The sequence below is a fragment of the Eucalyptus grandis genome, chromosome 6, assembly GCF_016545825.1.
Source record: "Eucalyptus grandis isolate ANBG69807.140 chromosome 6, ASM1654582v1, whole genome shotgun sequence".
NCBI lineage: Eukaryota > Viridiplantae > Streptophyta > Magnoliopsida > Myrtales > Myrtaceae > Eucalyptus > Eucalyptus grandis.
The window spans coordinates 12,809,553-12,835,435 of record NC_052617.1 but is presented as its reverse complement, the minus strand read 5'-3'; the positions used below and the strand labels follow the sequence as shown (position 1 = coordinate 12,835,435).

Below are 25,883 nucleotides of genomic sequence, written 5' to 3'. Positions count from 1 at the left end.
TGATAATTTTTAAAGAACTTATGTTAGAAAGTGTCACAACAATTGTAATTAGCAAATAGCAAATATCATCGGTGCGTGATCAATCTTCGAACTTGTCGATAGTGATCGACAGTGCCTGAACTCATCACGCAAACTAGTTCATCAAGAAAAGTTTCTACCCTATTGTAAGGACAATCAAACGCACCGTGAGTATGAATGATCTCGCTGCTCTGCTCGAGCGTGAGCAGCAGCGACGCTCGTTGCTCTGCTCGCTCGAGCCTAAGCAGCAGCGAGCGAGCTGCTCATTTGGGCGACCGTAAGCTCCGCGGGTACAGATCTCGAGCGAGCGACGAGCCGCCGCGCAGACTGGGCAAGCGCCCGGCTCGAGCGAGCCCTCACACTCGAGCTCCGAGGCCGGCCATCGCCCGGATTCGCGAGGGGTGGCTCTCGCCAAGTGAAGACAATCGGTGAAGGAGGAGCAAGATGACCACGTTTACTCGGTGAAGGAGCAATGCATTGCCGAGACAGAGGCCGCTGTCGGCGCCGGAGAAGACGATGGACTTCTCTGCTCGCAGGAGGAGACGCTCGTCGTAGGAGGAGAAGCTCGTCGCAGGTCGCAGGAGGAGAAGCTCGTCGCTCGTCGCTCGTCGCAGGTCGCAGGAGGAGAAGCTCGTCGCGGGGGGGAGAGACGCGGTGTTCGAAGGGAGCAAGAAATAGAAAAGGAACACAATTTTGTTCCTTTTTTGTTCCTCAATTGTGTTTGAAACAAGAAACACAAATTTTGTGTTTCTTGTTTCGTTTCTTTTTTTGTTCCTCGGAACAAAAAGAACAAAAAAAGGAACAACGCACCCAAACGTTTGCTCCTTTTTGTTCCTGTGAACAAAAACAGAAATTTACGTTCTCGGGAACAGAAACAATATGCAGCCAAACAGGCCCTTAACCTTCTTTCTCGGGCTCCAAGTGAAACAACGGAGGAAGGAACTTTCATTCATCAAGAAAAGTATGCAAATGATCTTGTCAAAAAGTTTGACTGGACAATTGCAAAAAGGCGACATACCAATGTCAAGTTCCTTGAAGATAGACAAAGATGAAGAAGGAAAGAAAGTCGACCAAAAGCTATACAGAGTATCATCGGATCACTTCTTTATCTTATCGCCTCTAGACTCGACATTCGTTTAGTATTTGCATTTGTGCCGATTTCAATTAGACCCAAAAGAATCTCATTTGAATGCTTTGCAAAGCGTATTATCAAGTATATTTCATCAACTTCAAGCTTTGGTCTCTAGTATCTAAAAGAGGAGACTTTACTCTTCTTGGATATTCGACTTGAGACTTGCTTTGGATGCGTAGTCGATAGAAAGAGCACCTCGGGTACTTGTCAACTATTTGGAGGCGGGACGGTGTCTTGGTTTTCAAGAAAGCAAAGTACAAAGTAGCTCTCTCTACGAAGCCAGGAGTATATAGCTCTCGGAAGTTGTTGTTTACAAATTCGTGGATAAAACAACAACTAAGAGACTTTGGAATTGAAGACTCATACACGAAGATTAATTGCGACAACACCAGCGCTATAAATCTCACCAAAAATCCAATTCTCCACTCAAGAGCACAGCACATAGAGATTCGACATCACTTTATTAGAGACCATGTTCAAAATGGAGATGTTTCAATTCAATTTATTGACTCAAAGAATCAACGGCGGATATATTCACAAAGCCTTTGAAGAAAAATCAATTTGAGTCTATCCGTTCCTGCACTCAACATTTTGAGGTATGAGGAAATCAAAGTCTAAAGACTTTCGACTCGAGATATACAAGACTTTAAGTTAGTCTTGGTACGACCGTCAGACTATAAGTTAGTCTCTCTTTCTCTCTCTCTTGAATCTTATCTTGAAGAGGTATGATCGTCAGACTGTGTTTAAATTGTTGCTATATTTAATCGACGAAATTACTGCATCGTTTCATTTTTAAAAAGGAAGTTATTTTTGAAATGACTATTTTTGCAGAAAAAGACAATTATTTTGAAAAGGCATCTTTTTATTTTCCTTTGTGACGGTTCGTTTATCTCTCCTTTTACCGATCGTGTACCGTTGATTGCTCTTCACTTTACTCTCAAAAAACCCTAGAAAGCATCGATCCTCCATTCCTGTTTTCTTCCCTTGTTTAATCTTTGAAAAGTTGTCATCTTTCTTGGGAAAGTCAAGCAAGGAATCTTCCAAAAACTAAGAAAGATGTCGTCTTCAAGAAAGTCTTCGAGAATCACAAGCGGGGACCACGGCGAATGAGTGATGGGCTTACGCTCTTTGATCTCACCGAAGAAGATGTGGCTCCAGAACAGCAATCGAGCCCACAACATTCTTAGCAGCGTCACTCTCCTCCATCTAGCCCTCAAGGCGTTGATCATCAACAGAGGAAGAAATCATCGAGGATGCAGACTCGTAAGAGTTCAAAAGCCCGCTTCTATTTATAAGTCAGTATCGTGCCTTAAAAGAAACGCGTACTCCCTTGAAATATGTCGATGATTTTCTTAAAGAGAAAGGGTATGGAAATGAATATATCTTTTCGCGAAGAATGGAAAGTTTGGGAATTGCTCGTAAAGGGTTGGCCGAGAAAACTCTTGCGAATATTCCGAGTGATCCTCGTGATTGGGGACCGAATCTGTAGATGGGAATGATGATGACAAATTGTACAATACCAATTTCAACCGAGAATGGGTATTGTGGTTGAAAGTCGAGGAAAAATAGGAGATTTGTTCAGATCGAAGGAACAAAAGGATTTGTACTCGAAATTACTGAAACGTGATGTAATAAACCCTAGGAGTGTGGATTTTGATTTTACGGATCTTTGTAAATGTGAACTTGAGGGAAAAGTTCGGTTATCTTCAACTTGAAAAGTTCTGCTCCAACACTACAGAAGCCTATGCTGAACTAACCGCATATTTCTATTCAAATCTTAGCTTTTTAGATGCGAATATATTTTCCTTCAGTGTCAAAGATCAAGACTATGTTGTGGATATGGATATCTTTGCGAGATGTGTTGGGAGTCGAGAGGGGAAGATATCAACCGATCAAAGTTTCTATTCTTTGGTGCTACATTGGAACTTGTCAAGGACGGGAGAACAGATGAAAAGATTTCCTACTTAAGAATGAGTGCATTCAACATCTTGCTTCACAAGATTGTGATCAATTGCCTTTGACTAAAATCAACTTCCAAGACTGATGTTTCAAGTTCAGAGGCAAAGCTGATGTATGTCATTCTCACTGGGAAAATGTTTTCTCTTCCTCACACTGTTATGTTCCACATGTATAGAGCCATGATGAAGGACAGAGGCCAACTTCCTTACCCAAGTCTTGTGACGAAGTTATTCAGACATCTGAATATTCAGCCTCCGCAAATCTTTTGTGTTCGATCATGCGATCATATGGTGGTAGGACTGAAAATGGTGACCAAGATGCGTCTGAAGGAATTGAACAAGGCGTTGGAGAAATTCAAGGAGAAGACTCCACTCAAAGCTCATCAACCCTCTTCTTCATCAAAGCGGAAAGGAAATGAGCCCTTGGTTGCTTCAAAACCGAAAAGAAGAGCTCTTATTGTTGAAAATGAAAATGATGATGAAAATCTCACCATCTCTGCAATGGCTTTGAAGAACTTAAGTCGTCCTGTTCCAGGGAAAGAATCGGAACAAATGGGAAAAGAAACAGAGATGAAGGAAGCAGAGGAGAAGGAAGAAGAAGAAAGAGAAGCTGAGAAGAAAAGAGTTGAGACAGAAGAAGAAGAAAGAGGAGAACCTAACGAACACTCTTCGCCACCTGTAGGCATGGAAACAGGGGAAGATCAAGAGAAAAGAGGGAAGTCCTCATATCCTGACGCAAGTGAAGAAGTCGCCGCTCACTGGAGCACCCAAAGGACGTTTATGCCTCTCAATTTCCAGAAGAATGTCATGAAATTTCATCGCCAAACCTGCGAGATTATGCTGATCTACCATCGTCTGCATTTACTCCATCAGATCGAGCCGAAGTAAGTACTCAGACTGATAATGCAGCAGATTTTCGCAGAATCACGGATATTCTCTTGGAGATGCGAGGTCAAATTTATGCCTTGGGATGCGAGGTTCAAAACTTGCAAACTGTGGGTCAAGTTTCTTCATGTTCATTGAATGATAAAATCCAAGCCCTCACTGTTCAGACTTAGGCCAATGCCAAGGGTGAGGAGATCGCATAGCTGAAGGAAGACTTGAAAAGGCTAGAAGGCATCGCTCAGTCTATGGGAGATTTCCAGCTTGTCCGCGTTCCCAAGCAATCTTGACTTTATTCAATTTTCATCTCAACCTTTTTAATGCTGACAAAAAGGGGGAGAGATGCAAGATTTGAACAAGAACAATTTAACTTTTAATCGTGTGGTTGGTGTGTTGGACTAGTTGTTGGATTTTGTGGATTGTTTTGATCTGTTTGACTTTGTTTTTGTGTTTGGATGAGAACTGAACTAGACTTGGACTTGACTTGCTTTTATTAACTATCATTGGTATCTTATGGATGGCTTTATTATGGATGGCTTTATCACTTATTAAACTAACCTATTTTATGTGGTTGCAGATTCTAGTGTTATTCATTTAGCCATTTATCTCTATAAGATATGCATATGTGTTTGAAAAATGTTTTGCGAGTCAAAGTTGTCCGATCTGGTAGGAAAGTTTTGTCACCATCAAAAATGGAGAGATTGTTGGAGAAATCCTCTTGAAGTATTTTGAAGCTGACAAAACGTTTCCATCGAGTCTAGTCGAAGGTTTGCGGGACTACGCTATTTAAAGTCGAAGACCTCAGGACAACCAGACTCAAGACTCAAAGTCTATCCTCATTGACAGCCTCTAATCCGTTGAAGAAAGGTTACCTAACTAGATGTTTTGTTAAGGGCTTGACCTTATCAACCTGGAGAAGATCTCGTGGCTGGAATAGACACAACGGAATCCTTTGATTGATCGAGATTGACTCAAAGATTAAGGAATCGATGATTGCCTAAATATTTTGGAAGGTTCTACTTATGGAAACCGAGATCCTGATTGTATGGGTGAACAAGATTGATGGGCTATCGACACGTTCCTTTAATAGCCCGAATGATCTTCCTAATTGATTCAATCCAATGGGTAGATTGGAGGAATTCCTTTGGTAAGTGCCAACGGGTATGATGGCATAAAGGAGTATATAAGGAAGACGTTTTAAGTTATTGAGGAGTGCGCGATAGAAGAATTCCAAAGTCTAAAGCTCCCGTTGTTTTGAGAATTTCTTTGAGCAAATATTTGTATACAAAAGAGAGTATATATTTGTGAGAAACCTTGAGGAGGTGTGATAGAACATCTACACTGTGGAATCAAGGAAAAGCTGAGTTGTAACTTCTCTTTTGTTCATAGTGAAATCCAGCCGGTGGGCTGTCAGTGCGGAAGAGTGGATATAGGCTTGGAATAAGCCGAACCACTATAAACCCTGTGTTCAATCTTTTCTTCCTTACTCTATTTACTTTGATCGTAAATCATTTTGTGAACTCTTTTCTATCGGCTGCCTAGAATCGCTTCCGTATCTCGATAAATTGTTTGTGCACCTATTCACCCCCTCTAGGTGCTTATACTAGCTATCTCATTCATGACGCCAGGTTGGGTGCGAATGCTTGGAGGGACGTAAACACTAGTTCTTTGGGAGAAAAATCTTTTGAATTTTAAAGCTAATTGTTCTGCTGAGTTGCGCCATTTTGATAGTTGTGCCTGATTATGGGACAAAATTGTGTGGTACGATATATGACGTATCATTACTGTTTTAAGAGAAAACAGTAACCTAGTAAAGCTTGAATGAAATTTGGAAGAGCAATTGATCATATTTACAATGAATTGACTGCCATCATCTTTCGGGGAACCCTATCACCACTTGGACATCTTGCACCCATCTGGCATCGCAAGGACATCTGTGGGAACCATGTTACACCCCTCAAGCATCTGAAAGAACCCATTTACCCTTCCAGGCATATCACACCCATGGTGTTGCGAGGACATCTGGGGAATTGTCACACCCTGAATCCTCCGAGGGAACTATCTTACACCCCTCAAGCATCCCTACTACAACCCGGTGCATCGCCATCCCAGGAATCAACAGCATTTTCAAATCACACACTCATCCCATGGTGCAACAATTTAATAATTGAATTTAACATACCATCCATTGTGCTAATGCATAGAAATTGGATCAACTTTAACATCAACAATCTTTCGATGATTTGTAAGCTAGAAAAATAGTGTAAAACAATCGTTGGCAATACCGGCCAAAAGACAAGTTAAGAAAGGATTTATTCAAAATCCAAAGTAAACTCGCTTTGCCTTTAGAAATCAATGGCATTTGTCAAGTGAATCAACTTGAAAAATCATGAAACTTTAACATGATGTGGTCAAGACTCTCAAGAACATTTTTCATGAAGATATCAAAATCCAGTTTAGCTTGTACAACTCTCAATATTTCAAATAAGTCGGGTGAAAACATGGTCGAATTTCTGAACTAAAACAAATCCAAAAATAGGCATTTTGCATGTTTAAATGAGTTCCAAAAATGATGGAAAAAAATTGCACATTATAGTTTAAGATGTGGTCTAAAAATTTTCTTGCTTAACATTTTTCCAAATCTTTTTTTGAAAATTTCGTTGAAAATAAAAACCAAGTAAAGGTCAGTAAAAATCCGAGAAAACTGTTTCAAACCCTCTTTAGTTTTTTAAATATATTTTGAACATACGAAGTCCAAAAATCCGAAATTAAAGTATGTTATAGAACAAAGTATAATGAGAAACTTTTTTGAAGAATCCCTCACAAAACTCATACCACAAAAACTAGTATAAAATTGGAAAAAGTACGTTTATAGTAAACCGAAACAAAAATAGCAAGTATCCTCGGATTTGTCCTTGACTTGTGCCATTTAAGCTCAAAGCAGCATAAATCTCAACATTCAGTACTTCAGCAACTTAGTAAACTCAATAAACCATCATTTCAACAATGCTTGTGATGTACGTTTGCTGAAATTGCCGACTAACACGACTATGTACGAAATCAACCAAGATGACTAAAATCTCGAGGAATCAACCTCCGCGCATGGCAATCAACCTACGTAACATAAAAAGGAAGGCAATTTAGGATGCGTTTAGTAACGTTTTCGTTTAAAATTGTTGAGGAAACATAAATAGAAAAAAGTGTTTACATTCGACAACAACCAACAAAAACGCGTTTGGAACTGCTTCAAAAATATAAAAAGAATAGAAACACGTTTAGTAAATTTGTATAATTTTTTTTTTATTTCTTTTAATTTTTAAATATTTTTATTTTATTTTTATATTTTCTTTCTTATTTTCTTATTTATTTTTCTTTATTATTTATTATTTTTCTTTTTTCTTCTTTTACGGTCGCCGCCTCATCCATGGCCTGGCGGCCTCGCCCGGCCACGGCGAGACTCGCGCCCCGACGAGGCCGAGCATCGTCGTAGCGGGCGAGGGTCGTGATAATTATACTTCCCTATAATAGATGCAAATCAAGCAATCATGACATAATTAGCTTTTTTTTTTTTTTTTATGCATCTTGAGTAATTTTTCATATAGAAAAACAAAGAAGTAAATTTAAATGCAATTTCGTAATTCTAGTCAATGATTTGGGAACACCGGGTGGTTTTTTTTTATGGAATCAATTTTCGGAAATTTTGAAAGCAAATAAAAATTTCTCTGTTTTTTTTTTTTTTTTTTTTTTTTTGTGTTTGGTGCTCTTTTTTTTTGTGGGGTGGGGTTGGGGGGTGATTTACATAATCCAACGATAGTCTGTGCTCGTTTGAAAACGAACGGTGCAGATGTGCCGAGCACGACAATCGAGGGGCACTCTCGGTTTCTAGGGTTTTCTATACCTATATTGCGGTTTCTTCCTCCTCTCTACCTTCCCTCTTCCTTATTTCCTCTCGCCGTATCCCACCTCTCCAAATTTCCATGCGAACGAGATCGAGATCGAGGGAGAAGAACTCGAGCGGGCAGTTGAAGCCGGGCCATGGGAGTTTTGCTGTAACCGGAGTCGAGGGCGTGTGATCAGGGGCTGAAGGAACATATCGACGCCAGAGATTAGCAACTGGACTGGAACTTCAGTCCTCCTCATTGTACGTTGTCTTTTGCCCTCGTTATGCAATTGCATGCCTGTCTGAATTTTCTGTTGCAACTCGTGACGCTCTATTATAGGATTTTTCTACTCAAATTTCCAGATCTTCTATATCTGTAAGAAACATAAGACACTTAAATTGTTTAATCGGCCAAATTTGGAACAGAAAATAAGCAATAATCATGTCTGGTCTTGTTTCTGGAGCTTTTTCCCGGAAGGCGTTCTCTATCAAATAAGATAATTAATGTTCCCGTTGAGCAAAGAGCGAAGATTTTTATTGGTTTATCAACGCCAAGTTACATAATTGGCTTGACTGATGGCTTCCACTTCAATCGTTCTCAACTCCAACTGGGGTTGAAAGCCTTTGGTCAAGCCAAGCCATACTAGATGCGGGCAAACTGGATAGTTTACCGTCCATCGTTACAATTGATTGGCGTAAAATAGAAATCAAGCAAATTGAAGAACTTGAGGGTGCAGCTTAGCCGGGGCCATGAAATAATGTTGAGAGAGAATCTTAGATGTAGCAGCAAATTATGTGATGTTAGGAGTTTGGAAACTTCCAAATAATCAAATTGACAATTACGTTGGGTTTTGGTGAGCTTGACTCAAAATTTCACTTTTCATGCTCACTTCACCAAATCTTTTATCCTTACAAATCTCCAATTCCCGTCCCATTTTTTTCGTTATGAATCTATTATTTCACATATAGGTTCATATAGGCTGAAATTTTGAGTTGGTAGAACAATTTGCTGCATCCGAGTCATTCACAGAAAAACTAAGCCGGGCTTGTGTATAAGAAGCAAACGACAGAGCAATAGTTTTTAATCTGAAGAGCAAAATTTGAGCATTGTTTCCTGTCTTTTCAAAAGAAGTTCACAGGGTCTTGCTTGTTGGTACCCAGTCACTTGAAACATATCTGTTCACTCTTCTGTGGGTTACAGGCGAAATGCCGAGTGCAGCATTTAAATTATGGGAGCTTGTTGAGTTTCTGCCTAATAAATTGTTGTTGATTTGTCTGACATGCCTTGCCCACTGAATAACCCAATGCAGAGGATTTGTCTAACATGCCACGCCCACTGAATGCAGAAGAGGAAGAACCCAATACGGAGGTTCCCCAAGGTATGTGCATCTCCCCATTCCCCTTTGTAAAAGCTCGTGCAGGATGCTTAAGAGTCAGTCATTGATAATTAATAGATTTTTGAAAATGGACAGAACAGTGCTCCTAAGTGTGACATTTAAATTTTGAAAAGCAATGGCTCTCTCTATCCCCTTAGATCACCTGCATAAAGAGCATCCGTTTTTAAGACAGAAGCAAAATATAGTTCTCATCTGAAGAACACAGTTTGAAAACTGTGCCCACTGAATGCCAAAGAGGGAGAACGCAATATGGAGGTTCCACATGGCATGCATGCATCTCTAATTCCACTTTTCATGCTCACTTCACCAAATCTTTAATCCTTACAAATCTCCAATTCCCCGTCCCATTTTTCGTTATGAATCTATGATTTCACATATAGGTTCATATAGGCTGAAATTTTGAGTTGGTAGAACAATTTGCTGCATCCGAGTCATTCACAGAAAAACTAAGCCGGGCTTGTGTATAAGAAGCAAACGACAGAGCAATAGTTTTTAATCTGAAGAGCAAAATTTGAGCATTGTTTCCTGTCTTTTCAAAAGAAGTTCCCAGGGTCTTGCTTGTTGGTACCCAGTCACTTGAAACATATCTGTTCACTCTTCTGTGGGTTACAGGCGAAATGCCGAGTGCAGCATTTAAATTATGGGAGCTTGTTGAGTTTCTGCCTAATGAATTGTTGTTGATTTGTCTGACATGCCATGCCCATTGAATAACCCAATGCAGAGGATTTGTCTAACATGCCACGCCCACTGAATGCAGAAGAGGAAGAACCCAATACGGAGGTTCCCCAAGGTATGTGCATCTCCCCATTCCCCTTTTGTAAAAGCTCGTGCAGGATGCTTAAGAGTCAGTCATTGATAATTAATAGATTTTTGAAAATGGACAGAACAGTGCTCCTAAGTGTGACATTTAAATTTTGAAAAGCAATGGCTCTCTCTATCCCCTTAGATCACCTGCATAAAGAGCATCCGTTTTTAAGACAGAAGCAAAATATAGTTCTCATCTGAAGAGCACAGTTTGAAAACTGTGCCCACTGAATGCCAAAGAGGGAGAACGCAATATGGAGGTTCCACATGGCATGCATGCATCACTAATTCCACTTTTCATGCTCACTTCACCAAATCTTTTATCCTTACAAATCTCCAATTCCCCGTCCCATTTTTTCGTTATGAATCTATGATTTCACATATAGGTTCATATAGGCTGAAATTTTGAGTTGGTAGAACAATTTGCTGCATCCGAGTCATTCACAGAAAAACTAAGCCGGGCTTGTGTATAAGAAGCAAACGACAGAGCAATAGTTTTTAATCTGAAGAGCAAAATTTGAGCATTGTTTCCTGTCTTTTCAAAAGAAGTTCCCAGGGTCTTGCTTGTTGGTACCCAGTCACTTGAAACATATCTGTTCACTCTTCTGTGGGTTACAGGCGAAATGCCGAGTGCGGCATTTAAATTATGGGAGCTTGTTGAGTTTCTGCCTAATAAATTGTTGTTGATTTGTCTGACATGCCATGCCCACTGAATAACCCAATGCAGAGGATTTGTCTAACATGCCATGCCCACTGAATGCAGAAGAGGAAGAACCCGATACGGAGGTTCCCCAAGGTATGTGCATCTCCCAATTCCCCTTTTGTAAAAGCTCGTGCAGGATGCTTAATTTGTCTTCTAATCTTCACCTAATAATAGGGGTATAGGCAGGACCTCAGATTTCTGATAGTTATAGAAAAACACAAAATAAACATGAACTAATAGGAAGAGAGGAGCTTAAGAGTCGGTCATTGACGATTAATAGATCTTTGAAAATGGACAGAACAATACTCCCTAGTGTGAAATTTAAATTTTGAAAAGCAATGGCTCTCTATCCCCTCAGATCACCTACATAAAGAGCATTTGCTTTTTTAAAACAGAAGCAAATTGTGGTTTTCAATCTGAAGAGCACAGTTTGAAATCTGTCTCCCGTGTATGTTATATAAGAAAGCCTCCATCCGTTTACCCTTTCGTGGGATGCAGGGGAAATGCCGAGAGCATTGGATCCACTTTCAGTTGTTGAGGTTCTGCCTAATAACAAGCGGAAGTCTAACTTCTGCGAGAATGAGTACGTTGGAGACACGAGAGGATCAAGGCGCAGTTTGCTGGGGTAGGATCAAGAAGCACCAGAGGTGCTGAAGGGTGAAAGAGCAGTGGAATCGAGCAAGAGACAAGGCAATGATGAAGGTTCATCCAACCTCACACAGAGTTTGCATCAGCCCTTGACTGTGGGCAGTGAAGTTGCTCGGTGTAAGACTTCATTTGTTGCCATGCCGTACCTGAGCTATGGTGCAGGTTCGTCAGCCTTTCTTCCATCGGCTGAGACGAATTTTCCCAATCAGTCTGGTTCTGCTTTAACCAACATACCACGCCCGCTGAATGCCAAAGAGGGAGAACTCAATACAGAGGTTCCACATGGTATGTGTGCATCTCTAAATTTCATCTCTAAATTTGGCATATGTTGAAGCTTGTGCAGGCTGCCTTATTTGTCTTCTAATCTTCACCTAAGAAAAGTGATACAGGTATAGAGAAACTGAAAATGGTCAGGAATTAATAGGAAATGAGGAGTTTTAGAGTCGGTCATTGATAATCACTAGATCTTTGAAAACGAAAAGACAAATGTTTTGAAGTGTGGCATTCAAATCTTGAAAAGCCATGGCTCTCCCTGTCCCCTCCGATCTTCTACATGAGCATTGGCTTATATGGTTAAATTATTTATCAAAGATAATTCCCATGACTTTTAATTTTAAATCAATTCTTTTCTACTGAAGAGCTCATGATATGGAGTCGGCAGTATTTCACTATCGTGACATCAATGGCTACAATACATATTAATTATTGTATCGAATGTTGCATGTAATATTTTGTTCGAAAAAGTGAATACAAAATTACAATTTTTTATTTGCATGAGTGTAACATACCTATAAAATATATCTAAGGAGTACCCAACAGTGAATTTTCACTTATAATTGTGTTTAGGTGCGAGAACGCATCTTGGACTGGCTAAGAGTCAACGAGGTACCCGTGGGCTTGCCGACGCGAATATGACGTCTCTCAAAAGAAAGCTGGAAGAACTCATCAGCAGTCGCCGAGCGGACATGAACGAGCTGAAGTCAAGTGGACGAGGACAGAAGAAGAATATGGGAGTGTGGTTCGGGCAATCAGAGAAGGAATATCTTTTCCACCGGAGAAAGTAGCAGAGGTGGAAGGGCTGTGCAAAGAAGTCGAACAGATTCTTTTAGTTCCAGGAAGATTTCGGCAAGAGGCGACGGTTAGATGTCGCAAAACATCTCCCTCGGTGACAATAGAAGAATTAGTAGGCAAAGAAACTCTGCAGAAGGTGGATGAGATTGTTTGCTTTATAATGCAGAGCAAGGATTTCGTAATTGGTGTTTATGGTATGGGCGGAGTGGGCAAGACGGCCATTTTGAGGAATGTCTATAATAGACTCCTTGAGTATCGTGCATTGGATGTATTCTGGGTTGATGTACCTCAGATTTTAGTGTTTATGCGCTACAAGAAGCGATTGCCAATGCAGTCGGACTAGACAATCTTTCAAATGAGAAGGACTTGAAAAGAAGGGCGGGCCTATTGTGTGGACATCTGAAGGTGAAGAAGAGACCCATCCTTATTTTAGATGGCCTTTGGATGCACTTTGAAGTTAAGGATGTGGGTATTCCGGTTGGAATGGGCAGACTACAGTTGGTAGTGACAACTCGATCACTAGATGTGTGTCGTATGATGCTCTGTCAAAAGCAATGAAGATAGAACTTCTCAAGGAGGAAGATTCTTGGAGGTTATTTTCAAGGACGTGTGGCTTTGCGGGAGAACTATCTGGGAAGTTGGACAAATTGCAAGGTCTCTTATTAATAGGTGTTCTGGTCTGCCACTTGGGATCATTGAGATTGCAACTCGCATGAGAGGAGCGGAAGAGCATGATTGGAGATGCATGTTGCAAAATTTAGAAGACCTAAGGCTGGAGCTTGACGTGTTCAAGAGACTGCAGCTCAGTTACTTGAACTTGGGTAATGAACAAGTGCAACAGTGTTTCCTGCATTTAATCCTTTGTTTTGGAGATTTCCTTTCAGCAGATGGCAGAAAGTTTTACATAGAGTCTTTGATAGATGAGGGTTTGTTAGGTGGAATTGCCACCAGGAATAGACTGTACGAACGGGGTAACGAAATATTGGGTAAAATAGAAGGGGCTGGCCTGTTGGATTTTGAAGAAGGGATCGGTGTCTACACCCATTGACAAGGGACATGGCATTGCATATGGTGCCGAGCACAACTCACATGTTTAAGGCCATTATGGGTTTGAGAGAAATACCGGAGGACGTATTCTGGACCGATCGTCTAGAGAAAGTCTTTTTACATGGCAACAAAATAGAAGAAATCCCATACGGCATATCACCAAATTGCCCTAAACTGACGAGGCTGTCTTTTGGATAGCAATTCCACCTTGGCAGTCATCCATGGATCTTTCTTTGGACATCTAAAGGGGCTGACTGTTCTAGATCTCAGCTGCACCGGAATCACGGAATTACCGGACTCCATCTCTGAGTTGGAGAGCTTGGAAGCACTGTTACTGCAAGGTTGTTCCTCATTGCGTTTTATTCCTTATTTAGGAAAGTTGCGATCCCTAAGAAAGTTGGACCTCACTGAGTGTAGAAGTCTTGGAGAAGTGCCAGAGGGCATGGAGATGTTGGCAAACCTGAGGTGCCTCGCCCTACTTCTTGCAGAGATCCAGACATTACCGGAGGGAGTGTTGGGGAAGCTGGTGAACTTGCAATATCTCTCGATTAATGAGCTAAGGGTGGGAGAAGAGGTAAAATTACTGGAGGTGGAGGAACTTTATTGTTCTGTTTCCGATGTGGAAACATTCAATGCATGCGTGGGGTGTCTTGAGCGAAATGGATCCGCATGCTACAGGCTCATGATGGGTGAACGAAGCGGTGAGGTCCTTTGGGGTGGGATTGACACTGAGAGGTTGTTACTCATTGATAGTTGCGACCGTATCGCCGGGAGTGTAGATGGAACAAGTGGTGATGGCTGCGTTCTGCTTCCGGAAAGTGTGCAATCATTGGTATTGTCCCGGTGTCATAAAATGAAGAGAGTGATGGAATGGGAGTGGCTGACTGCTCACCTTCCAAATCTGGAGGAGATTGTAACCATTAGTTGTGAGAACTTAGAGGAGATAATACATGGGCCATTGCCAAGTGAAGCCACTTGTCGCCTTAGACATCTTGAAGTAAATGGATGCAACAACATGAAGAGGGTGCTGCTGACGCAAGACATGGTGCTCCATCTCCCTTTCCTCGAAGATATAGTAGTCCAAGACAGCAAGGGCATAGAGTTGATAATGGGCACTGTTGCCAAAATGACGTACTTCTCCTTCCCAAAGTTAATGAACCTGGTTCTACATAAACTTCCGGAACTGAAGAGTGTATGTGATGGGATCATGAGATGCAATTCCCTCCAGAGGGTTTCTATAGACAATTGTCCAAAACTGAAGAGGATTCCTCTGCAGCTGCCCCTGCTTGACAATGGGCTGCCTTCTCCTCCCCTTCTCTTCGAGAGATTCGGATAAATCGGCAGATGTGGGAGTCGCTTGAGTGGGATCATCCCCTTGCCCGTTCTTCACTTGAACACTTAATCAAGTTTCTTGGTAAGTAACCCACAAATTTTACTTATTTTATCCTTTCTATCTCCCTTGGTGGTCCCTTGTAAGTATCTGTTCTCCCGCAGTATGGGAAATTCATTTTTTTCCAAAACTTTTATAGCAAGTGTTATACCGCATAACTGCTTTGAAACTAGCAATTAGGCCTGTGCTACACACTGATAATTGAATTCTATTACTGCTTGAAAGTGCAGCAGAGTAGCCATGTTATTATTAGACCTTAGCGATGTTAAAAAGTTATTTAAAAAAAAAATAAAAGATCTCCCTTAACTTTGAATGAATAACAATGGCAATTGTCCTTGCTCTCTCCGTTTTTTTTTTTTTTTTTTTTTTTTTTTTTGGGCCAAGGCACTTGTATATTTAGAAGATGTTTCTCACGCCGATTTTTAAAAGAAAGCCATTCTGAGTATACGAAATTGTGCATATGCTGATATGGAAATCCCTCTTTCATAAATGATCAGTTTTTGTGGTCACAAAATGATCACGACATGGAGATAACAAATGATTAGTGGCTGCAGAGTTTCTCATACGAAAAATTGAAATTTATCATGACATCCTTGTTGGGAAGATGCTAAAGCCTAGTAAAAGTAAAATTTGATTGGGAAGTTCTACTTTATTGGTTGGGATGGTTTAAGAGAGCATGTTATATGCTTTGTACCTTTTCTTTTTGTTGTCTTTTCTGTTTTACCTCATCCAGTACTTCTATTTTCAATTTCAAGTCTTCTGTTGCTTTTTAAATTGATCACTATTCTTCATGAATACTTTTGATGGACTTTGTATTTTCGATTGCATATTTGAACTTTTTGAATTCCTTTCTTTTAAATTTGATTAAGTTCGGTTGGCCGGAGGAGTCTCTAATTTCTTTAGTTTGTTTATGTTCTCTCTTTAATTCGATTAGGTTTTATCATTCAAAGAAGTCTCTAATGCCTTCAAATTGTTTTTGGAATAGAAAAGAAATGAGGGGTTAGCTATATCTGGAACCTCGTGAAATCTATGAGGGCTGATCTTTTGGAAGCGCAGATATTGACAGAAATAAGATTGACTTAGGTGTCAAGAAGCGAATTGGCCAGTTCAAGTTTTTTCTAAGCTCTCTCAAAATGCACCACGATCTGTATATAGATTTCTCATGCATAGTCATGCGGTATGCAATGATATTGGGTATGAGTACGAGAAAGCGGTCCTGGGGGATCAATTGCTCGCCAACTATAGAAAACCCCTCTCTCCTCTCCCTTTCTCAACTGCTTTTAGGTCCTTTGGACCCACTTTGAGCTACTAACAAAAGAATATTTCTGGTTCCAGACTGATGAAAGCGATGGAGGATCCTTTTGAGTATGAATCGTCTTCTGATGGCAGTGGACATCAGCCTCAACGCCATTGCTACATCAATGTGCTCGATTTATGTTTAAAGTACCTCTGAACTTTGTGATGACATATGGTTAATTCATGCCTTATTTTATAATCTATGATAACTACGTCAGGTTTCTGGAGTCTTGGGTTTGTATTATCCCTTATTTCTACCTCGTGAAACATTTCTCTGTGCCCCCCCAACTGACTCGTTTAAAGAATTGATGTGGGTATGAATTTGATTGTCTACTACTTTAAAGTATAATCTACTGTGGGAGGTGCTCTTGGTTTGGAGCAGATTAGTGGCTATTTCACTTGACGCGCTTTAATGGTATCCGCAATGTTGACCATCTTAGAAATCATGTGAGCAGCCAGCTTGTGACTAATGCTCTCGAGAAGGTTTTCATGCAGAAACCCATTCTCGTCCTCTGGTTTTAGCAGGGAAATCCTAGCACTTAAATTCAGAACACAGAGGAAGATGCCTGACGATATGAACTAAACACAGGGACGTCTTGGCACGATGAGGTTTGTACCTGTCTCTGGCTGAGGAAAATATCTAATGGACCCTTATAAGTTTATGGACAGATGGTATCTACAGCAAATGTTTGATCAAAAGACTTGACGTTTCCGAGCGTCCACCTAGACCGGGCTTCAGTCAGTTGAGTCTTGAATATTTAGTGCTAACCATTGGTGCGATCTCCCCATGTGCGTATCTCCTGCGTGTGCAACGAGGCAGAAGCAGACTGAGTCCCGCAGAATGATAACTATTAAAAGTTCTCATTTCTTCTGTTATTGTGGCTGTGGTGAACACCGAGGTAACGGGGCATTAGCTTGTGGAATGAGAGCATAGGGCATGGTAAATTGATTTTGTTTCCTAGACATAATTTGTATGCGTGACTTTCATGCTTGAGACAAAAAGGGGTGGAGCTAAATTGACCAACAGATCTTCCGGAGGATGAGCTCCTACTTTGTCATTGAAAAGGTAAGATTGTCTCGGGATTGCATGATTTCCCTATATCCACGGGGAGTCGATACTTAAAAGTCATTCACAAGGACCTGAAAATAAGCAATGCACTTTTTGAGCGCTATTCTAGATCTTAAATTTTCAGGCTTAGGTTGGCAATAAGAAAGTTGCAGAAAGGACAAGTACAAATAAGGATACCTAGAAAGTCTAGCTTGTTTTGTAGAGGCCCACTGGCCTACTTTTGGACAGTTTAGAGACATGATTGTTCGATAGTGGCTTAGCCACCAACACATGCCTTCGATGATTTAGAGTAAAGTCTTATGAATGTGGATTGCTTTTGGTAGACAGTAGTAAAAGGAATATAGGAGATTTAATCAAAATGTCATCACCATTTTGGATATTCAAGGAGAGTTTCTTTGATTTCGTTAAACCTGTGGGCGTTTATTCGCAAGCTATAGCTTCTGCTGCTGATATTGAGCTGAAGGGGACGGTATTAAATGTAAATATAGAAGACAGAATAGTTGACAAAAAAGTGAAAATTTTGAATTTGGGAGGGAAATAACCTTGCTTGTAATTGAAAATAGACTAGGTGGGATTCATTCAGGCATAGCCCTTACATGGAGATTGCTATACGAATGACATTGTCCTTTCTTTTCTTGGAAATCATAGTAATGATCATTCCAAAATTTGCATTATCCAATGACAACTTGACCAGTGCACATGAAGTTAGACAAATGAGCAAGGCGTCAATACATTCGCAACATTCAATATCAACAAATGAAGTTAGACAAATGAGCAAGACGTCAATACATTCGCAACATTCAATATCAACATATCCAATTGTGTGAAAGCACATCACTGAAAGCACATCACACATTGGATTTCGAGAAAATATAGAATGGAGTGATGGTAGGATATGTTCAATGACCTTGGAACCATCTAGGTCAAACTGAAATTGTATACTTTAATTGCCACGTCTGAAGAAAGTGGATGTTAGTCGTAGAATAAAAATTACGCAAAAATTCTTGCTCTGACTTTAGTTTCGTTTGGACCAGGAGAAATTCTAAATTAGTGACACATCACTCATCTCAATGTAAGTGCCACTGTTAATGGCAGTCTTCTTTATCTTGCGGCAACTTGCAAGGTGGACTTCATAAGACCCTTTTTGCCTTTCATGACCTGAAACAAAAATGGATTTAATCGTGGGAGCACAAAAAGATTAGTTGAAGTCTTCAATCATATGCAAAAAAACTCCTTTTGCCACTTGCATTTATCGTTTTATCATCTTCGTGTCATTGTTGGGTCCTCATCTGGAGCTAGTATTTTGAGTTCCGACTAGTCTATGAAAGATGGAGAGACGTTGGTCTCTTCAGGCCAAAGATTTGAGCTTGGCTTCTTCTCTCTAGGAAGCTGCAAGAACAAATACTTGGGCATTGAAACAAGATCACTCCTCAAACAGTTGTTTGGATTGCTAATAGAGACAACCAACGGATTCAAATGGTGTTATGATATTCAGCCATGCAGGGAATCTAGTTCTTAGGGGAAAAAAGTCATTGCAAATTTCATAACTTACGTATGGTGCTCACACGAAAGTCATTTTTTTTTCCTGATCAGCTGGATACCATAACTTTCATACGGCGGTTAGTTGATTGTCATATATATTTTTTACTTAGTTGAGTACCATATACTTTTATTTAATCAGTTGAGTGCCATATAATTCTTCAATGGATCACTTCAAAACTATTTAAAAATGTTCACCATGAGTGCCATGCCAAGTCAAATTTCTGGCACTTGGGTCAACACTTTTTAAAAGTTATGGCACTTAAATGAGTATTATATGGAAGTTATGACATTTGCGATAATCTTATCCCTCTTCTCAACTAATCAAATGATTTCATTGGGTCTTCAAATTCAGCTCACATTCTGATGGTGCCTATTACTAGCAAAGCTTTGAGTACCCATCTGACATGGTCTTAGTAGGGTATGGAATTGGGGTCGAACTTGAACCGGATTTAAAGGGTATCTGACCACTTGTAAAAGTGTGGATGACCCTATCCCTGGTCATTGCCACTTAGATTTACCACTCAGGGATTGCCATGATTTGAAGTGTTGAACGATGGGTTCATCTAAACATATTGCAATCGAGAAGTGGAGTGGGATCCAATTTGATGGTGTCTCGATGCCAGTGGATCCCATTGTAAGGAAAACGGTGGTTTAAAACTAGACGGATGCCTACGCCGCGTACCATCAGCCATCAAATGATGAAATCCTCACCAGAATACCAATGTATGCATCTGGTTTGGTGCAATGTTTGTGTGGAAGAAGAGGAGCTTTAGTTAGTCTATCATGCAATTGCTTTCTATTGATCCCATGACGGCTTCCGCTTTGTGTGGTTTACAATGGTTTCTGCAAAAGTTACGGACATTTGAGATGCGAGTGCTTGCTGTTGGAGAAAATTTCCTTATTTGTTTTGAAGTTGACAAAACGTTTCCATCAATCTAGTTTAAAGACTTATAGACTCTATCGTCAAAGTCTGAAAACCTCTAGACTCAAGATTTAAAGTCTACCATCACTAATAGTTTCTAGACCGACGAAGAGAAGACTTATCCAAATGCAAGTATATCCTTAAGGATTTGATTCATACGGTTATAAAAGATCTCACAGCTGGAGATAGCACCTCGTGATCAATTATTCTCATTGAAAATCAATTTTGATAATTAGATCCGTTGATTGACAAAGTATACTTGGAATGTTCTATTTATGGAAACCTATATATTGATTGTATGGGCGAGCATGATTGGTGGGCTATCATCACGTTCCTTTTATAACTCGAGATCTCTCTAAATTGATTCTGTCCAATGGGTAGATTGGAATAACCCCTTTGGAAGGTGCCAACAGATATGAAGGCATAGATGAGTATATAAGGAAGACGCTCAAATTATTCGAGTATGTGTGTGATAGAAGAATTCTAAAGTCTGAAACTCCTAGTTCTTTGCCATTTCATTTGCTGAGCTTATACTGTATTCGAAAGATAGATAAATACTTATGAGACCTTGAGAAAGTGTAGTAAAGTCTTTACACTGTGGAATCAAGGATGTGAGACTATAATATCTCTTTTGGTTCTTAGTGAAATTTAGCCGGTGGGCTATCAGTGTGGGAAAGTGGACATAGGCTTGGTCTAAACCGAACAACTATAAACTCTATGTTTCAATTTTCTTTCCCTAAACTCTTTACTTTAATTTACAATCTTTTATATCTTTAGTTTATTATTCTCAAAAGATGAATTAAGTTGTTAAGTTTTGCAAAAACTTCTTTAACACCTATTCACCCTCTCTAGGTGTTCATATTAGCCCTATCAATTGGTATTAGAGCTCGTGTACTCATTTAATTGAAGTATTTTTACTTTTGAGTTAAAGATCTATAGCTAGTATGTTGGCTCAAAGCAACACTAGACCGCCTTACTTCGATGGAAATGAATACAGCATATGGAAAAACAAGATGAAAGCAATCTTAAGATCGAAAGATCCTCTGGAATGGGATGTGGTAGAAAAAAGAATCATTCCTAAAGCTGCACCAGTTTCAGAAAGAGGAAAAGAAGTTGTAGTTGTTAGAGAGATGACTCAAGAAGAAATAACCAAGAGACAAGCTCTTGATGCTAAATCAATCTACTCTTTATATTGTGCATTATCTCCTATTGAGTATAGCAGAACATCTTCTTGTGAAATAGCTAAAGAAGTCTGGGATAGGCTGCACATTACCTATGAAGGAACTTATCGAGTGAAAGAAATAAGGATTAATATTCTACTCGGACATTATTAAGCATTCAAGATGAAGTCAGGAGAACTCATTACTAATATGTTTAGTCGTTTTACTAAAATTGTAAATGGTCTAGAGTATCGGGGATAGCCTATCTTAGAACCAATGAAGGTTAACAAATTGCTGCATGGACTCTCCAAAGACTAGAATCACATAAAGACTTCAATAAGAGAAACACAAATGATCATGCCGCTTTACGTAAATGAACTAGTTGGCACACTTTAGTCCTATGACGTGGAGAAAATCAATGAGGAGAAAGATCTTAAAGGTAAGAAATCACTTGCTTTGAAATCTAACGATAATTCTGATGTTATAGATTCTGATAATGATATGGACGATGAAGAGTTAGCTCTTATGATAAAGAGGTTAGGAAACTAAACAAAAAGGGAAAAATGGTTCAATTGGAAGAAACAAAGCACTCAAAAGTTTCAAAACAAATCAACCGAGGATGATGAAGCCAATAAAGATGTGATCTATTTTAAATGCAAGAAAAAGGGATACATCAGACCAAACTGTCCTCTATTAAAGAAAAAGAAGGGAAAAGCTGAGAAATATAGGAAGTCTCTCAAAGCAGAGATATTGAGTGATACTGAATGTGAAGAAAGTGATGAAGATTATGCCAACATTTGTCTAATAGCAAAATTAGAATCAGACTCAGACTCTGAGATAGATACAGACTCAAACTCAAATAGTGAAATTGAGGTAAGCAATCTAAGGATTCTTACTAAAGTCTCAACATATATTGATGAGCTTTTTCTTAATCTCAAAACCTCTCTTAAGAGGATTTCCGAGTTAAAAATGGAGAATTTTACACTGAAGCAAAATGAAAACTCTTGGAAAGAAAAGTTTGAAAATTTAGACAAGAGCTTTGTTGTTTTAAAAGAAAATGCAAACTCTCTTTAAAAAAGAAAATACTCTTTTAAAAATTGACGTTTCAAGTATTTCAAAAGATTTTTAATAGGATCTAAAAAGCTGGAAAAGATTCTTTCAAAGTACAAAGACCTTATTTCAACAAGTCAAGCTTGGGAATGACTTTAAATTGTTCCTCTAATTGATTTTACAAAAGTGAAGGAATGAATCAAATGAAGACCTAGAAAAACCTTTTACAGAAATCATTTTCAAAAGTTTTTGTAAAACCCGTTGGCCGAATTGCTCTCAAATGTTCAAAGTACAACAGCTTAGAACATTTTGAGAAAAATGTCCTATGGTTTGGAGACCTGTTAAGAAGGAATGGGCAAAGACTGCATATTATACAAACTCTTATGGACCCAAGAAAATATGGGTGTCAAAGAAAGCTTGAGTTTTTTTTTTTTTTTAATTGTAAGTCACTATCAAGAAAAATGTTAAATGGTATTTAGATAGTAGTTGCTCAAGACATATGACTGGAGACTCAGGTTGTTTTATAAAACTTGTTCAAAAGAATGGTGGAAAAGTCTCTTTTGGTGGAAATAACAAAAGAAGAATTGTTGGACATGGAACTATAAAGATTAAAAATCTCACAATCAACAATATCTCCTTGGTGGAAGGACTAAATTACAATCTTCTCAGCATTAGCCAACTGGGCGACACTGGATTCAAAATCAATTTTCAAGAATGAGTATATTCGGGAACTAGTAAAGATTTTTCTCAATCTTTTACTGGACGAAGACATGGGAACATCTATCTTCTAGATATAAAACCAGAAAAATCTCAATGTTTAATTTCAATTCAATATGAAGCAAATCTTTGGCATTGAAAGCTTGGCCATGTCAACATGAAGCAAATTGCCAAGATCTCTTCCAAAAATCTTGTTTGTGGACTACCCAATCTGAAGTATCAAAATTCTGACCTATGCACACTATGTGTGTTGGGAAAACATGTTAGAAGTTCTTTTAAACCAATAAATCAAGTTTCTACTAATCGTGTTTTGCAACTTCTGCATATGGATACTCAAAGCATTGGTGGAAAAAGATATTTCCTAGTTATTGTGGATGATTATTCTTGATTTACTTGGGTCTACTTTCTAGCAAGTAAGTCTGAAACATTTTCTCACTTTTCAAAGTTTGCCAAGAAAGTTCAAAATGAGAAATGATATGTTATTTCAAGCATATGGACAGACCATGAAGGCGAGTTCGAAAATCAAGACTTTGCAAAATTTTGTGACGAATCGGGTTTTCAGGTTGTTTTTTCCTCTCCATACACTCTAGAACAGAATGGAGTTATGGAAAGAAATAATAGATCTCTGCAAGATATGGCAAAAACTCTTTTAATAGAATGTAAAATGTCTTCTTGCTTTTGGGCTGAAGCAGTTTCTATAACTTGCTATATTATTAACAGAGTATTCTTAAGGCCTATTCTAGAGAAAACTCTATATGAGTTATTCAAAAGAAAAAAAAAAGCCAATTGTTTCTTACTTTCATGTGTTTGGTTACAAATATTTTGTTTTGAAAAATGCAAATGATCAAATTGGTAAGTTTGAAGAAAAATCAGACCAGGAATTTTCCTTGGCTACTCAACCTCAAGCAAAACTTATAGAGTATTCAACAAGAATATTCAGACCGTGGAAGAACCTATGAATGCCAAATTTCAAGAATCTATGCAAAATGAACTAATTTAGACTTAATCTGAAGAATTTGAATCTACTCCAGAACTTACAAAGTCTACTTCCCCTGAAGTGGCTCAGACCTCTGAAGATCATCAACGAACGGAAGTTGAAAAATCAATTGAAGTAAAGGACTAGCAAATTGTCAGACCAAATAGCAACTGGAAGCACAAGTCTAGTCATCCCACATAACTCATCATTGGTGGTATTGATGAAAGGATTCGCACTAGATTCAAAAAGAAAAAATAGTCTAGCGCCGTGGCACTTATTTCTGAAATAGAACCCAGAAGTATAGAAAAAGCTTTAGCTGATGAAAGCTGGATTGAAGCAATGCAAGAAAAACTAGCCTATTAGGTGAAGCCGTTAAGGAATATAAATGCAATAGACTTGAGAACTGCTTGACTGTGCTAATCTACAATGGTCATTACGGCACAGTTAAAAATCAATTAGAAACCAGAGATAGGTTGATTTAATAGAGCCATGTGATTAAGTGTTGGTGATTCAACCTAATTGCAAAATTCTTGTCGATCGGCACTAGACCGATTTTTCTGTCGTTTTGGTACTTTGTGTCTATAGTTGAAACCTAGAGATTTTTATGATAATCGAAAGTCGTCAATGTGTTGAAGATGCACAATGTGGATCAAAAATAATCGACTATGGGTTAATTGCGCTAAAAATTACTAAAAGCTACCTAGTAGGTTAGGTCACGCTAAAATCGTGCCCGATTGAAATTAATCGTGAAATTGAACTCGATTTCATAAATTGAAAGTTCTGTCATGTCACGATTCATTTTAGGAACGTCGACTCATCCTCCGAAGATTTTTCGGCAAATCAGGATTTTCGGTGAAAAATCAAAGTAAGACTATTTTGGATCGGGAAATTTGAGGAACGATTTTGGGTGGATTTTTGGCATTCAAGTTGGTTCAATTGGTGAGGAAAAAAAGTGAATTTAAGTGTGGACACCTTGGCTAAATTTTTGAGCTTGAAATTGAATTAATTGGAAGAGGAATTGAATCCAATTGGGGAAATTGTCCAAAATTCGTAGCCAAGGGGGACAACAACTTTTGGACACTTTGCATGGCTTCTTGAGGAAGCTTGGGAGTGGATAATGGCTAAGGATGAGGCAGCAACAAGTGGGAGGCCAAGTGATGAGTGTTTAGATCTTTTCTATGGACTTTTGAGGCATTTTGGTGGTCCCCATCAGCAGCTGTCTTCTTCTTCCTCCTTAGTTTGCTTTCCCTATTGTTGTGTAGTTTTGAGAGCTCAAAAACTAGAGGAAGCAAGCAGGAACCAGCTAGTAGCTTGTTGACCGCCCCTCCTCACTGTTTGACCACCGCCCGTCTTCTTGTCGTGCGCCCGAGCTTGCTGGTCGTCCGTCATCGTTCCGCTGGTCTCACGCCATTTGTGCGTGTTCCCGTGACTTGCCCGGCCACCGTCTGTTCGTACAAGCCATCGGAGCCACCGCTGTCACTTGCATGCCCCTGCTGCAGCGTCACTGTCCCTCATTGTTGCTTCTAGCCACTCGAGCAGCTCCTTCGGCCCAAAGACAAAGGTTGAAGGCCAGCAAGGGTTCTTGGACTTCTAGGCCCATTTTAAGGCCCGTCTAGACCTTCGTTGGTGTCGCTCCAGGCTTGGTTCTTGCCCCTCTTGGCGTTGCCGTTGCCGTGAACTCACCGGCTCGCTAAACCAGTGAGTTTACTCACTAAACTTTGCTTAGGAGGTTAATGACACTTAATTAGTGATTAGATTAAGTTAAGTGTGATTAGTGTAATTATTAGCTTATTTAGTTAATTTAGGTTAGTTAGATTAGTGAAATAGGTGGTTAGAAATTATGATTAGTTAGTTTCTTGTGTGGCCTTGTAGTTAGAACAGTTAGGATAATTTAATTTGTCCATTAGGTGGTTAGATTAGCAATTTTTAGCCTAAGTATGCATTTATGGAATTAAATTGCATTTATTTAATTATTTTTGTAATTTATTTAATTATTTAATATTTTCTGAAAATTATACTTTGGGATAGTGGGTGACCGAATTTTGTGTTGATTACAATAGTGTGCTTAGTTTATGCAAGGCGAGTGTTGATTTGTGCAAATTGAGTGGTGATTGTAATTTTGAGTAATATTTTGAAATTGTAAAATTTTGGTATTTAATTAGAAAATACCAGGCATCGGTTTTTAACTCAAAAATGTTTTTAGGTACTATATTAAATAGTG

The 25,883-nt window shown here is 39.2% G+C and overlaps 2 protein-coding genes across 3 annotated transcripts; both read left to right on the top strand.

Annotated features, from left to right (window-relative positions):
* The first annotated feature begins 7,901 nt into the window (after positions 1–7,901).
* Positions 7,902–13,061, top strand: LOC104448561. 2 transcript variants are annotated; one of them, XM_039315803.1, is made up of 6 exons: positions 7,902–8,131; positions 9,181–9,249; positions 9,989–10,057; positions 10,799–10,867; positions 11,273–11,707; positions 12,269–13,061. In XM_039315803.1, the coding sequence occupies exons 2-5, from the start codon at positions 9,195–9,197 to the stop codon at positions 11,401–11,403; spliced, it is 324 nt and encodes a 107-aa protein (XP_039171737.1). In that variant the 5' UTR covers positions 7,902–8,131; positions 9,181–9,194; the 3' UTR covers positions 11,404–11,707; positions 12,269–13,061. The 2 variants fall into 2 exon arrangements, 1 of the variants encoding a protein (XP_039171737.1); XR_005552241.1 differs by lacking the exon at positions 9,989–10,057 and having other exon boundaries at positions 7,903–8,131; positions 12,269–13,060.
* A 674-nt stretch (positions 13,062–13,735) lies between these two features.
* Positions 13,736–16,504, top strand: LOC120294894 (disease resistance protein RPS2-like). The gene is made up of 2 exons (XM_039315802.1): positions 13,736–14,954; positions 16,266–16,504. The coding sequence occupies exon 1, from the start codon at positions 13,983–13,985 to the stop codon at positions 14,874–14,876; it is 894 nt and encodes a 297-aa protein (XP_039171736.1). The 5' UTR covers positions 13,736–13,982; the 3' UTR covers positions 14,877–14,954; positions 16,266–16,504.
* Positions 16,505–25,883: the final 9,379 nt, after the last annotated feature.

What these genes read in the sequence shown, in the direction of transcription:
- LOC120294894 (XM_039315802.1), top strand. Translation starts at nt 13,983, where the DNA reads ATGGAGATGTTGGCAAACCTGAGGTGCCTCGCCCTACTTCTTGCAGAG.
- LOC104448561 (XM_039315803.1), top strand. Translation starts at nt 9,195, where the DNA reads ATGCCACGCCCACTGAATGCAGAAGAGGAAGAACCCAATACGGAGGTT. An exon ending in CAATACGGAGGTTCCCCAAG is followed by an intron (nt 9,250 to 9,988) that starts GTATGTGCATCT and finishes AACCCAATGCAG; the next exon opens with AGGATTTGTCTAACATGCCA. An exon ending in CGATACGGAGGTTCCCCAAG is followed by an intron (nt 10,868 to 11,272) that starts GTATGTGCATCT and finishes CGTGGGATGCAG; the next exon opens with GGGAAATGCCGAGAGCATTG.